General features: G+C 44.2%; 1 protein-coding gene across 2 annotated transcripts in view; it reads right to left on the reverse strand.

The window, feature by feature from the left end:
- Positions 1–214: 214 nt before the first annotated feature.
- wdr27 (WD repeat domain 27) overlaps positions 215–16,173 on the reverse strand; it is a 171,476-nt gene continuing 155,517 nt past the window's right edge. For both annotated transcript variants that reach the window (XM_035801061.2, XM_035801060.2), the window contains exon 25: positions 215–873. In XM_035801061.2, coding sequence (XP_035656954.1) covers positions 796–873 — 78 coding nt within the window. In that variant the 3' untranslated portion in view covers positions 215–795. The remainder of the gene's footprint in view (positions 874–16,173) is intronic.

Consider the following 16,173-nt stretch of genomic DNA (forward strand, 5'->3'; position numbering starts at 1 on the left):
ATCCAACCTCACTGAGCTCGAGCTGTTTTGCAAGGAGGAATGGGAAAAAATTTCAGTCTCTCGTTGTGCAAAACTGATAGAGACATACCCCAAGCGACTTACAGCTGTAATCGCAGCAAAAGGTGGCGCTACAAAGTATTAACTTAAGGGGGCTGAATAATTTTGCACGCCCTATTTTTCAGTTTTTGATTTGTTAAAAAAGTTTGAAATATCCAATAAATGTCGTTCCACTTCATGATTGTGTCCCACTTGTTGCTGATTCTTCACAAAAAAATACAGTTTTATATCTTTATGTTTGAAGCCTGAAATGTGGCAAAAGGTCGCAAAGTTCAAGGGGGCCAAATACTTTCGCAAGGCACTGTAGGTGATATATAGTTCTGTACTAAACATACCAGTCTTTTCTTTCTGTCTAGGTCTGTGTGTGTCTCCATTCTAATGTAAATACATCTGTACATGTGGATGGGTGTGTTAGTATGTAGTAACGTCTGCGTGTCAGACTCGCAGGCTGCTGAGCGGTGCAGTCAGATGGTGATGTCACTGTAGCCCCTGGGTCTCAGTAATGCTGCTGTAACTCTCCAGGCCCTGGCATCCATCCCTCTGTAAAGCCTCACTGTGAGATCACAGCCAATGGGATAAAAGGAAGCTCTCTAGCTAACGAGGCCCGTTGGTCCCCATTACAGTATGGTGTAAATAACACAAGCGTCATTGTCAGATCCAGACCTGGGTTCATATAGCATTTGCTTTCTTTCAAATGTTTGAATGCGCTTGCCTGTTGTAATGGGATCCAGCCGGTTGTCATGACAGGGTGACCCTGATGGCGGCGTTGCCAGGGCGGAACAGACTCAGCCTCCCGTCCAGAGTCCCGGTCAGCAGCTGGGAAGGAGAAAGACAGAGAATAAGGATGACATCATCAACCTACCCTTTGACTGATCACATGAGGGTGATTATAAACAGAGACTGACTGTATTCCCTTTTCCTGATGACTTAAACTAAGATCTTCCGCTGCTCTACAGTATGTTCGCTTCATACTTCAGTCTGAGACTGGCACCTTTGAAGTCTTTTCGGGGGACGTCAAAATGAGGAGTTCTGTACAAAACTAAGTATTTAGCGATTGGATCATCTGTAACTAAACAGAGTAGCAAAGCCAACTAAGACATGTTCTGGATGTCATAAGGTGAATGCACCAATTTGTAAGTCGCTCTGGATAAGAGCGTCTGCTAAATTACTTAAATGTAAATGTTCTAAATGCCGCTTTACCCACGTGTTCTGGCTCTGGCCCAATCCATCGCTTTCTGGGACACATCAGAACGGTTAGAATGTGTTTGCGTTCTAGAAATCGCCAGGGAGGTACTCAGATCGAGACTCGTTGAGGAGAAGAAACTAACGCTGTGGGTGTGGCGTAGCGTTTGGCCGGAGCAAGGAGTTTGGGTAGCCAGGCAAGTATCCATACCTATCACGCTAAACTCTTTAGGGTGCCTCTCTACATGATCCTATAGTCTGGTTGTGCTGTCTTGCTAAGTCCTATAAATATCAACTGGCATGAAAACGACCGTAGGAGCACAAAAGACAGTAGAGAAATATCTGGGACCAGGCTATTAGGCTATTTATTCCCTCTATCATACTGTTACATTTAACTCAGCATGATCCAAACTTCTAATTGGGGAAAGCCATGCAATAGTGCATAACAGCACTGATCTCTACAACAAAGCTAAACTAAGAACTTTGCAGCAGTTAAATCCCCAGGTTTATGATATCTCATAGCAATTCTCAGACCGTCCACACTGTGTCCCAAATAGCCCCCTATAACCTACATGCTCAGAAAAAAGGGTTATTCGGCTCTCCAAAAGAATAACCTTTTTTGATCCCGGTAGAACTTATTTGGGTTCCATGAAGAACCCTCTGTGGAAAGGGTTCTACATGGAACTCAAAGGGGTTATTTCTACCTGGAACCAAAAGGGTTCCACGTGGAATCAAAAAGGGTTATTTAAAGGGTTCTCCTTGCGGACAGCCAAATAACCCTTTTAGGTTCTACATAGTTCTACATAAGATGCATGGACTCTGTATGCAATAATTAACATGATTTTTTAATTACTACCTCATCTCTGTACCCCACACATACTATTATCTGTAAGGTCCCTCAGTGGAGCAGTGAATTTCAAACACAGATTCAAACACAAAGACCTGGGAGGTTATCCAATGCCTCGCAAAAAAGGGCACCTATTGGGAGATGAGTAAAAATGAAAAAAGCAGACATTGAATACCCCTTTTAGTATGGTGAATTTATTAATTACACTTTGGATGGTGTATCAATACATCCAGTCACTACAAAGGTACAGGTGTCCTTACTAACTCAGTTGCCAGAGAGGAAAGAAACTGCTCAGGGATTTCACCATGACGCCAATGGTGACTTTAAAACACTTACAGAGTTTAATGGCTGTGATAGGAGAAAACTGAGGATGGATAAACAACATTGTAGTTACTCCAAAATACTACAAAAGTAAGAAGCCTTGTTGCAAACATGCATTCTGTTTGCAACAAGGCACTAAAGTAAAACTGCAAATAATGTGGCAAAGAAATTAACTTTATGTCCTGAATATAAAGCGTTATGTTTGGGGCAAATCCAACACAACACATCACTGAGAATCAAGCATGGTGGTGGCTGCATCATGTTATGGGTATGCTTGTTATTGGCAAGGACTAGGGAGTTTTTGGGGATAAAAAGAAACAGAATAGCGCTAGCACAGGGAAAATGACATGGAATGTTCTTGAGTGGGCTAGTTACAGTTTAGACTCAAATCAGCTTGAAAATCTATGTCAAGACTTGAAAATGGTTGTCAAGCAATTATCAACAATCAACTTGACAGAGCTTGAAGAATTTTGAAAATAATAATGTGCAAAAAACATTGTACAATCCAGGTTTGCAAAGCTGTAATACCTGCCAAAGGTGATTCTAACATGTATTGAGTAACGGGTGTGAATACTTGTGTAAATGAGATATTTCTGTATTTCATTTTCAATACATTTGCAAACATTTAAAAAAATATGTTTTCACTGGCATTATGGGTTATTGTGTGTAAAAAAGATATTAAGCCAAGCAGCCTGACCCACACACTCATGGATACAGACACACGCATTCACGGACGTAGACACGCACGCACGCACGCACGCACGCACGCACGCACGCACGCACACACACACACACACACACACACACACACACACACACACACACACACACACACGTATCCCCTTGTCCTCAGCTGCATCTCTCTCTCAAAGAGGAGGGATCATGATCTCAACTATCCCCTGTCGGCCAATCAGCCAGTGACCCGGGCCAGAGTAACATTACCTCACCACTACGGCAGCCAATCTACAGGCTCCAATGCAACCTGGGAAACCTTCCAATTAGAGTTCATAGTGAGATTCTGGCCAGTGTGAGAGAGTCTGTGTCCTCAACAGCACTCCAGTACCTATTAAGTGTACCACTTTTGACCAGGACCCATAGCGCTCTGGTCAAAAGTTGTGCGCTATAAAGGGAATACGGTGCCATTTGGGACGCATACTGACAAACCTTCCATTTGGGGTTCATAGTGAGACTTATGGTACTCATTCATAACGGGTTATGAGAGCTGTGGAAATTGATGTCACTCCGAGACATTAGTCAACACTGTACTGTACTAGTCTGTGACCTCAGGTTAACATACACCCCAAAAATTATCTGTATTCCATCACACAAAAGATCTGCACAGGTGCAAAAAATGACAGGGACTATTCCATTGGTTTCATTGCACCAGGCAAGCTCAATAAAGCACAAGTATTTCAAATATATTAAATATGATTGGAGCCAGGTCTGATATCAACGAGAGACCAGTACATCAGCTAAACTTTCTAAGGATGGATGAGTGAATAGGCCCATATGCAGTCAACATCCTGATATGATAGGAAAGAGTCAGAACATCAGTCAAACACAAGTAGTCTGCTTAGCCCTAACCTTGCACTTCAGCTAAACTTTCTGAGGATTTATGAGTGAATATGCCCCTGTTGGGAAAGAGTCAGAAGAGTCTGAAGTGTTTGGATGGAAGATGAGTCAAACACTAGTAGGGCTGACTAGTATCTATCAGGGTTTATTTATTTAATCAGACACACACACATGCGCACAAACGTACGCACACACACACTGTCTCGCCCTACATCTATCAGGGTTTATTTTTTTAATCTCTTCTGGTTCGGATGTTGATGCTGTAGCAGATCCTCCTTACTGGAGACACAGGGACAATATCCAGCTGTGTGTGGAACGCTAGAATAGGAGAGTTCACTGACACACACGCAGGGCTGGCTCTAACCTTTTGGGGGCCTTATGCAAGATTTGGTTGGGAGCCCCCCCACCTTGCCGCAAATCATTTTAATTTCACACAGTTAATTTCACGCAATTCTACAATCTTTGCCATGGGGCGTTAAGAAAATGTAGCAATCATTGAATTCTATTTTTTTTTGTCTTGAGGCAGAGGGAATTGTTTTCTACAATTTTACAGCTAATTTCCTGCAATTCTACACAATTTTCCATGTACACATTTTCCATGACTTATGCCATGTTAATATGATATCTCAGTTATAGATGATTTGTGACCCATTTATGTGGTGCTTATGAAGCCTATATGAATGCTTTATGGTGGCCCTCTAAAGGACAGGGCCCTAAGCGACTGCTTATGCCTGGAGCAGGCCCTGCACACATGCTGACTGTCTGTCTGCGTCTCTCTCACTCACACACAAGCTCTGCAGGAAGTCAGTCACCCCACCCATACACATAGACATGCACGCACGTACACAGACACATGGATCCGTACACACACACACACACACACACACACACACACACACACACACACACACACACACACACACACACACACACACACACACACACACACACACACACACACACACACACACACACACACACACACACACACACACACACACACACACACACTTCTTATATTCTTGTGGGGACCTAAAATGTATTTCCATTCAAAATACTATTTTCCCTAAACCTAACCCTAAACCTTATCCTAACCCTAACCCTAACCCTTATCCCGACCCTAAACCTTATCCTAACCCTAAACCTTATCCCTAACCCCTAAACTTAAAATAGCCTTTGTCCTTATGGACGTGGGAAATGACCCCATGTAGGATAATTTTCCTTGTTTTACTATTATTCTGTCAGTAAAACATTAAATGGACACAGTCTGCTGTAGCTAACCCTCCTATTACCCCTACCCATCTAGCTAACCCTCCTATTACCCCTACCCATCTAGCAAACCCTCCTATTACCCCTACCCATCTAGCTAACCCTCCTATTACCCCAACCCATCTAGCTAACCCTCCTATTACCCCTACCCATCTACATAACCCTCCTATTACTCCTACCCATCTAGCTAACCCTCCTATTACCCCTACCCATCTACATAACCCTCCTATTACCCCTACCCATCTAGCTAACCCTCCTATTACCCCTACCCATCTAGCAAACCCTCCTATTACCCCTACCCATCTAGCTAACCCTCCTATTACCCCAACCCATCTAGCTAACCCTCCTATTACCCCTACACATCTACATAACCCTCATATTACTCCGACCCATCTAGCTAACCCTCCTATTACCCCTACCCATCTACATAACCCTCCTATTACCCCTACCCATCTAGCTAACCCTCCTATTACCCCTACCCATCTACATAACCCTCCTATTACCCCTACCCATCTAGCTAACCCTCCTATTACCCCTACCCATCTACATAACCCTCCTATTATCCCTAACCATCTAGCTAACCCTCCTATTACCCCTACCCATCTAGATAACCCTCCTATTACCCCTACCCATCTACATAACCCTCCTATTACCCCTACCCATCTAGCTAACCCTCCTATTACCCTTACACATCTAGCTAACCCTCCTATTACCCCTACCCATCTACATAACCCTCCTATTACCCCTACCCATCTACATAACCCTCCTATTACCCTTACACATCAAGCTAACCCTCCTATTACCCCTACCCATCTAGCTAATTATCCTATTACCCCTACCCATCTAGCTAACCCTCCTATTACCCCTACCCATCTACATAACCCTCCTATTACCTCTAACCATCTAGCAAACCCTCCTATTACCCCTACCCATCTAGCTAACCCTCCTATTTTCCCTACCCATCTAGCTAACCCTCCTATTACCCCTACCCATCTAGCTAACCCTCCTACTACCCCTACCCATCTAGCAAGCCCTCCTATTACCCCTACCCATCTAGCTAACCCTCCTATTACCCCTACCCATCTACATAACTCTCCTATTACCCCTACCCATCTAGCTAACCCTCCTATTACCCCTACCCATCTAGCTAACCCTCCTATTACCCCTACCCATCTAGCTAACCCTCCTACTACCCCTAACCATCTACATAACCCTCCTATTACCCCTACCCATCTAGCAAACCCTCCTATTACCCCTACCCATCTAGCTAACCCTCCTATTACCCCTACGCATCTACATAACCCTCCTATTACCCGTACCCATCTAGCAAACCCTCCTATTACCCCTACCCATCTAGCTAACCCTCCTATTACCCCTACCCATCTACATAACCCTCCTATTACCCCTACCCATCTAGCTAACCCTCCTATTACCCCTACCCATCTAGCTAACCCTCCTACTACCCCTACCCATCTACATAACCCTCCTATTACCCCTACCCATCTACATAACCCTCCTATTACCCATAACCATCTAGCTAACCCTCCTATTACCCCTACCCATCTAGCTAACCCTCCCATTACCCCTAACCATCTACATAACCCTCCTATTACCCCTACCCATCTAGCAAACCCTCCTATTACCCCTACCCATCTACATAACCCTCCTATTACCCCTAACCATCTAGCCAACCCTCCTATTACCCCTACCCATCTACATAACCCTCCTATTACCCCTACCCATCTAGCTAACCCTCCTATTACCCCTACCCATCTACATAACTCTCCTATTACCCCTACCCATCTAGCTAACCCTCCTATTACCCTTACACATCTAGCAAACCCTCCTATTACCCCTACCCATCTAGCTAACCCTCCCATTACCCCTAACCATCTAGCAAACCCTCCCATTACCCCTACCCATCTAGCAAACCCTCCCATTACCCCTACCCATCTAGCTAACCCTCCTATTACCCCTACACATCTAGCAAACCCTCCCATTACCCCTACCCATCTAGCAAACCCTCCTATTACCCCTACCCATCTAGCAAACCCTCCCATTACCCCTACCCATCTAGCTAACCCTCCTATTACCCCTACCCATCTAGCTAACCCTCCTATTACCCCTACACATCTAGCAAACCCTCCCATTACCCCTACCCATCTAGCTAACCCTCCTATTACCCCTACCCATCTAGCAAACCCTCCCATTACCCCTACCCATCTAGCTAACCCTCCTATTACCCCTACCCATCTAGCTAACCCTCCTATTACCCCTACCCATCTAGCAAACCCTCTCATTACCCCTAACTATCGAGGTAACCCTCCTATTAAAAATGGCCCTAACCATCTAGGTTACCATCATATTACCCCAAATCATCTAGCTAACCCTCCCATTACCCCTAGCCATCTAGCTAACCCCCCCATTACCCCTAACCATCTAGCTAACTCTCCCAATACCCCGAACCATCTAGCTAACCCTCCCAATACCACTAACCATCTAGCTAACCCTCCTATTAAATGTTCCTAACCATCTAGCTAACCCTCCCATTAGCCCTAACCATCTAGCTAACCCTCCCATTACCCCTAACCATCTAGCTAACCCTCCTATTACCCCTACCCATCTAGCAAACCCTCCTATTACCCCTACCCATCTAGCTAACCCTCCTATTACCCCTAACCATCTAGCTAACCCTCCTATTACCCCTACCCATCTAGCTAACCCTCCCATTACCTCTAACCATCTAGCAAACCCTCCCATCACCCCTACCCATCTAGCAAACCCTCCCATTACCCCTACCCATCTAGCTAACCCTCCTATTACCCCTACACATCTAGCAAACCCTCCCATTAGCCCTAACCATCTAGCTAACCCTCCCATTACCCCTAACCATCTAGCTAACCCTCCTATTACCCCTAACCATCTAGCTAACCCTCCCATTATCCCTAACCATCTAGCTAACCCTCCCATTACCCCTAACTATGTAGCTAACCATTTTCTTAAATGGCCCTAACCATCTAGCTAACACTCCTATTAAATAACCCTAACCATCTATATAAAACTCCTATTAGCCTTAACCATCTAGCTAACCCTCCTACAAGCCCTAACTGTCTAGCTAACCCTTCAAATACCCCTAACAATCTAGCTAACCCTCCTATTAAGTTCCAACTGGAACTCAAAATAATTATAACTTCAGCTGTGTGAGTTTAAATAAAGTCATGCAATACAATAAGTGTACACATTTGGTGAATCATAATAACTCAGATAATCATGCATGTATGTAAGACGTGTCTAGTAATTAGAAATATGATGTTGGCTTCCTAGGGGGTGTGTTCATGATTTGATGCCATGATAATTATGACCTGACTGAAGGAAAAAAACAACACACTCATACAATTTGGTTGGTAGGTAAAATTAGGGTAGCAAAGCAACCGGTAGTTTCCCAAAGTTACCAGAATTTTCATGTCGTTTTGGTAATTAACAGAAAATCTATGACTATCTAGCAGAACTTAGGTAATTTTTACTTGAATAACTTAAAAAATGTATTCATATATAGCATTAATTTTATATACAGTGCTGTGAAAAAGTATTTGCCCCTTTTTAATTTTCTGTACTTTTGAAAAATAAAATGACATGTAGTTTTTCGTGATATCGAATTGTTAGTTATAGTCTTGTCCCATTGCTGCAACTCCCGTACAGACTCAGGAGAGGTGAAGGTTGAGAGCCATGCGTCCTTCGTAACACAACCCTCCCAAGCCACACTGCTCACTTAACCCGGAAGCCAGCTGCACAAATGTGTCGGAGGAAACACTGTCCAACTGGCTACCGAAGTCAGCGTGCATGTGCCCGACCCACCACAAGGAGCTGCTGAATGTGATGGGACAAGGGCATCCCGGCTGGCCAAACCCTCCCCTAATCTGGAAAATTGTGCCGCACCTCAAGGGTCTCCCAGTCGCTGGATCGAACCAGGGTCTGTAGTGATGCCTCTAGCACTGCGATGCAGTGCCTTGGACTGTTGCACCACTCAGGAGGCCCTACTTTTAAATATTTTCAATACAGAATGTTATCAGATCTTCAACCAAAACGTAACATTAGATAAAGGGAACCTGAGTCAACGAATAACACAACAATTGTGTTACCTTCAGTTGCAATGACTTCAACCAAACACTTCCTATAGTTGTTGATCAGTCTCTCATGTCGCTGTAGAGGAATTTTGGCCCAGTCTTCCATGCAGAACTGCTTTAACTCAGTGACATTTATGGGTTTTCAAATATGAACTGTTCATTTCAAGTCTTGCGACAACATCTCAATTGGGATAAGGCCTGGACTTTGACTAGGCCATTCCAAAACTTCAAATTTGTTGCTTTTTAGCCATTTTCATGTAGACTTGACTGTGTGTTTCAGATGATTGTCTTGCATCATGACCCAGCTGCGCTTCAGCTCACAGACAGATGGCCTGACATTTTCCTGTAGAATTTATGGTTCCTTCTATTAAGGCAAGTCGTCCAGGTCCTGAGGAAAGTCGTCCAGGTCCTGAGGAAGCAAGGCATCCCCAACCCATCACACCACCACCACGCTTGACCGTCGGTATAAGGTTCTTACTGTGGAATGCAGTGTTTGGTTTTTCACCAGGCAGAATGGGACCCATGTCGTCCAAAAATATATACATTTGACTCATCTGTCCATAGAACATTCTTCCAAGATTCTTGATGATCATCCAGGTGCTTCCAGGTACTTTTTCTGAAAACTTCAGTCAACCTTTTGGACAAGATGGGTCCCATTATGTCTGTCGAAAACCAAACACTGCATTCCATAATGTTTTGTTATTGTCATGCATAGGTGTAATAGGTGGCAGGGAAGTCAGGCGCAGGAGAGTCAAATGGAGTGTAAAATGGAGTCTTTTAATAAAGTCCACAGAGTATGCTCCATAACACTAAATTAACATAAACAAACAACATGGGTGCGAGGACCCGACGCGCACCTATACAACAATCACACTACACTGACAATAAAACAATCTCTGACAAAGACATGAGGGGAAACAGAGGGTTAAATACACAACAGGTAATGAATGGGATTGAAAACAGGTGTGTGGGAGGACAAGACAAAACCAATGGAAAATGAAAAAAGAATCAATGATGGCTAGAAGACCGGTGACGTCGAACGCCGAGCGCCGCCCGAACAAGGAGAGGCAACGACTTCGGCAGAAGTCGTGACAGTTATTTGTAAACTCAGGTTCCCTTTATCTAATATCAGGTTTTGATTGAAGTTCTAATAACATTCAGTATCAAAAATATGCAAATAGAGAAAATCAGAAAGAGGGCAAATACTTTTTCATGCCACTGTATCATTGTCCATGAGTTTCTTGTAGAAATAATAGACAAATTAATGACAAAAGAATCTAACGAACAATGGCATTATTTTCAATTAACTGCAACTCTTCCAACTATTGATGTTTTTCACAACTGCCACCAAACATTTACAGCAAAAACATACTGACATAGTAAAATAAATAAATACATGTGTGTGTGTAAAAATATATAAAGGATATTTCATGCTGAAACCCTCATATTAAACACCAATGGTATTCACTAAATTGATGGTTTATATTTAGGATCATGTTTTACAGATTTGTCATTATATTTTTATTTTAAAATAATAATTTTATATATTTCACATTGCCACAAAGTCAGAGATCATTACAGACACCTGTAAAAATCTGAAGAGCCACTAGATGTCTTGTGATAGATCAAATAAAATCAAATCAAATTTTATTTGTCACATACACATGGTTAGCAGATGTTAATGCGAGTGTAGCGAAATGCTTGTGCTTCTAGTTCCGACAATGCAGTAATAACCAACAAGTAATCTAACTAACAATTCCTAAACTACTGTCTTATACACAGTGTAAGGGGATAAAGAATATGTACATAAGGATATATGAATGAGTGATGGTACAGAGCAGCATAGGCAAGATACAGTAGATGGTATAGAGTACAGTATATACATATAAGATGAGTATGTAAACAAAGTGGCATAGTTAAAGTGGCTAGTGATACATGTGTTACATAAGGATGCAGTCGATGATATAGAGTACAGTATATACGTATGCATATGAGATGAATAATGTAGGGTAAGTAACATTATATAAGGTAGCATTGTTTAAAGTGGCTAGTGATATATTTACATCATTCCCATCAATTCCCATTATTAAAGTGGCTGTAGTTGAGTCAGTGTCAGTGTGTTGGCAGCGGCCACTCAATGTTAGTGCTGGCTGTTTAACAGTCTGATGGCCTTGAGATAGAAGCTGTTTTTCAGTCTCTCGGTCCCAGCTTTGATGCACCTGTACTGACCTCACCTTCTGGATGATAGCGGGGTGAACAGGCAGTGGCTCGGGTGGTTGATGTCCTTGATGATCTTTATGGCCTTCCTGTAACATCGGGTGGTGTAGGTGTCCTGGAGGGCAGGTAGTTTGCCCCCGGTGATGCGTTGTGCAGACCTCACTACCCTCTGGAGAGCCTTACGGTTGAGGGCGGAGCAGTTGCCGTACCAGGCGGTGATACAGCCCGCCAGGATGCTCTCGATTGTGCATCTGTAGAGTGCTTTTGGTGACAAGCCGAATTTCTTCAGCCTCCTGAGGTTGAAGAGGCGCTGCTGCGCCTTCTTCACGATGCTGTCTGTGTGAGTGGACCAATTCAGTTTGTCTGTGATGTGTATGCCGAGGAACTTAAAACTTGCTACCCTCTCCACTACTGTTCCATCGATGTGGATAGGGGGGTGTTCCCTCTGCTGTTTCCTGAAGTCCACAATCATCTCCTTAGTTTTGTTGACGTTGAGTGTGAGGTTATTTTCCTGACACCACACTCCAAGGGCCCTCACCTCCTCCCTGTAGGCCGTCTCGTCGTTGTTGGTAATCAAGCCAACCACTGTTGTGTCGTCCGCAAACTTGATGATTGAGTTGGAGGCGTGCGTGGCCACGCAGTCGTGGGTGAACAGGGAGTACAGGAGAGGGCTCAGAACGCACCCTTGTGGGGCCCCAGTGTTGAGGATCAGAGGGGAGGAGATGTTGTTACCTACCCTCACCACCTGGGGGCGGCCCGTCAGGAAGTCCAGTACCCAGTTGCACAGGGCGGGGTCGAGACCCAGGGTCTCGAGCTTGATGACGAGCTTGGAGGGTACTATGGTGTTGAATGCCGAGCTGTAGTCGATGAACAGCATTCTCACATAGGTATTCTTCTTGTCCAGATGGGTTAGGGCGGTGTGCAGTGTGGTTGAGATTGCATCGTCTGTGGACCTATTTGGGCGGTAAGCAAATTGGAGTGGGTCTAGGGTGTCAGGTAGGGTGGAGGTGATATGGTCCTTGACTAGTCTCTCAAAGCACTTCATGATGACGGAAGTGAGTGCTACGGGCGGTAGTCGTTTAGCTCAGTTACCTTAGCTTTCTTGGGAACAGGAACAATGGTGGCCCTCTTGAAGCATGTGGGAACAGCAGACTGGTATAGGGATTGATTGAATATGTCCGTAAACACACCGGCCAGCTGGTCTGCGCATGCTCTGAGGGCGCGGCTGGGGATGCCGTCTGGGCCTGCAGCCTTGCGAGGGTTAACACGTTTAAATGTCTTACTCACCTCGGCTGCAGTGAAGGAGAGACCGCATGTTTTTGTTGCAGGCCGTGTCAGTGGCACTGTATTGTCCTCAAAGCGGGCAAAAAAGTTATTTAGTCTGCCTGGGAGCAAGACATCCTGGTCCGTGACTGGGCTGGATTTCTTCCTGTAGTCCGTGATTGACTGTAGGCCCTGCCACATGCCTCTTGTGTCTGAGCCGTTGAATTGAGATTCTACTTTGTCTCTATACTGACGCTTTAGCTTGTTTGATAGCCTTGCGGAGGGAATAGCTGCACTGTTTGTATTCGGTCATGTTACCAGTCACCTTGCCCTGATTAAAAGCAGTGGTTCGCGCTTTCAGTTTCACGCGAATGCTGCCATCAATCCACGGTTTCTGGTTAGGGAATGTTTTAATTGTTGCTATGGGAACGACATCTTCAACGCACGTTCTAATGAACTCGCACACCGAATCAGCGTATTCGTCAATACATTACATCTTTGAAAGATACCAACATTCTGGTAGTTTACTGGTAAACTTAGAATGTTTCCAGTAATATACTCTCCCTTTGCAACCGTAGGTATAATCGTACATAGTAATTGCATCAACTTGCTGATTGTTCCCCATCCGCTTAGTACAGGGCATTCCATGTCTTTATGTCTGTCTGAGGTGGGACTTTTAATGGGCAATCTACAGTTTCTACATCCATTAGTGGGCTTATAAATGAATGATATACACATCGATTCTTGAAGAATATAACTTATAAATGCCTCATGAACTTAGATCAACTATCTAGCCCCATCAGAACCCCCCAAATAAGCTTGTTTTAGTCCTTTGATTGATTGTAAACAATGTAATTATAAACAAAGACTATTGCTTCAACATATGGTTAAAACGATAATTTTGATTTCATGGCTGGTCAGACCTTTCATCCATAGTCTATGAATTTGAGAATGGTTACATTTCTCCAGCCCCATCCGTCAGCTTTTTACAGCTTCAAAACATGTTTAAAACTATCATTTTGATCACATGGATGGTCAGTCCTTGCATCCATAGCCCTATCTATGAATTTGAGAGTGGTTCTCTAGCCGCATCCCTCAGCTATTTAAACAAATCGGTGACCCATTTGATATTGTCTGAACTGCAGATTGCAGTACAGAGACAGCCAGAGCAGACAGACATATGGACGACTGACAGGGTCAACATGGCTCATCAGTCCAAGATGGTCTAGCTTACCTCAGATGGTCTAGCTTACCTCAGATGGTCTAGCTTACCCCAGATGGTCTCGCTTACCCCAGATGGTCTAGCTTACCCAGATGGTCTAGCTTACCCCAGATGGTCTAGCTTACCCCAGATGGTCTAGCTTACCCCAGGACAGGACCCCGACTGAGAAAGTTCCAACTACACACTGACACTGACTGTCTGTCTGACTGACAGAAGGATGGACAGACAGACGGCGTACTCATGGTTGCCTCGTCTTATCATAGGGGTTAACTACATCCTTATTACTACATCCTGGCTTTGGCCACCACATCCTTATTACTACATCCTGCCTTTGGCCACTACATCCTTATTACTACATCCTGGCTATGGCCACTACATCCTTATTACTACATCCTGGCTATGGCCACTACATCCTGGCTATGGCTACTACATCCTGGCTATGGCCACTACATCCTGGCTATGGCCACTACATCCTTATTACTACATCCTGGCTATGGCCACTACATCCTTATTACTACATCCTGGCTTTGGCCACTACATCCTGGCTATGGCCACTACATCCTTATGACTACATCCTGGCTATGGCTACTACATCCTGGCTATGGCTACTACATCCTGGCTTTTGCCACTACATCCTTATTACTACATCCTGGCTATGGCCACTGCATCCTTATTACTACATCCTGGCTTTGGCCACTACATCCTGGCTATGGCCACTACATCCTTATTACTACATCCTGGCTATGGCTACTACATCCTGGCTTTGGCCACTACATCCTTATTAATACATCCTGGCTATGGCCACTACATCCTTATTACTACATCCTGGCTTTGGCCACTACATCCTTATTACTACATCCTGGCTTTGGCCACTACATCCTGGCTATGGCCACTACATCCTTATTACTACATCCTGGCTTTGGCCACTACATCCTTATTACTTCATCCTGGCTATGGCCACTACATCCTTATTACTACATCCTGGCTTTGGCCACTACATCCTTATTACTACATCCTGGCTATGGCCACTACATCCTTATTACTACATCCTGGCTATGGCCACTACATCCTTATTACTACATCCTTATTACTACATCCTGGCTATGGCCACTACATCCTGGCTATGGCTACTACATCCTGGCTATGGCCACTACATCCTTATTACTACATCCTGGCTATGGCCACTACATCCTTATTACTACATTCTGGCTATGGCCACTACATCCTGGCTTTGGCCACTACATCCTTATTACTACATCCTGGCTATGGCCACTACATCCTTATTACTACATCCTGGCTTTGGCCACTACATCCTTATTACTACATCCTGGCTATGGCCACTACATCCTTATTACTACATCCTGGCTATGGCCACTACATCCTGGCTATGGCTACTACATCCTGGCTATGGCTACTACATCCTGGCTATGGCCACTACATCCTTATTACTACATCCTGGCTATGGCCACTACATCCTGGCTATGGCTACTACATCCTGGCTATGGCCACTACACCCTTATTACTACATCCTGGCTATGGCCACTACATCCTGGCTATGGCTACTACATCCTGGCTATGGCTATTACATCCTGGCTATGGCCACTACATCCTTATTACTACATCCTGGCTATGGCCACTACATCCTGGCTATGGCCACTACATCCTGGCTATTAGCAAAAAGAGTAGAACTGATTCCCAAATCAAATGGTCAATTGAGAAGTCTCGTTAAGTAGCTATGACATTACTCTTTCCATGAAAGTTGACTCCTGAAAGTATCCGACGTGAGACAATGGAATTACAGTACATACGTATTTAGACAGAAATTAATGTGTTTTGGTCTCAATAGGAACCCAGGTAGTCTAGCGCTTAAGAGCGTTGGGTAACTACTAATTGCTCCTGTAAGTCGCTCTGGATAAGAGCATCTGCTAAATGACTAAAATGTTAAATGTAATCCAGGACCTTTTCTACTGTATTGTTACATTGAGTATTATGTCTCAATAAAGATCCTCGAGGATCACAAATCGTTTTCATTATTTATTTAACTAGGCAAGTCAGTTAAGAACAAATTCTTGTTTACAATGACGGCCTACCCCGGCCAA

Source organism: Oncorhynchus keta, chromosome 24 (genome assembly GCF_023373465.1).
Source record: "Oncorhynchus keta strain PuntledgeMale-10-30-2019 chromosome 24, Oket_V2, whole genome shotgun sequence".
Lineage (NCBI taxonomy): Eukaryota > Metazoa > Chordata > Actinopteri > Salmoniformes > Salmonidae > Oncorhynchus > Oncorhynchus keta.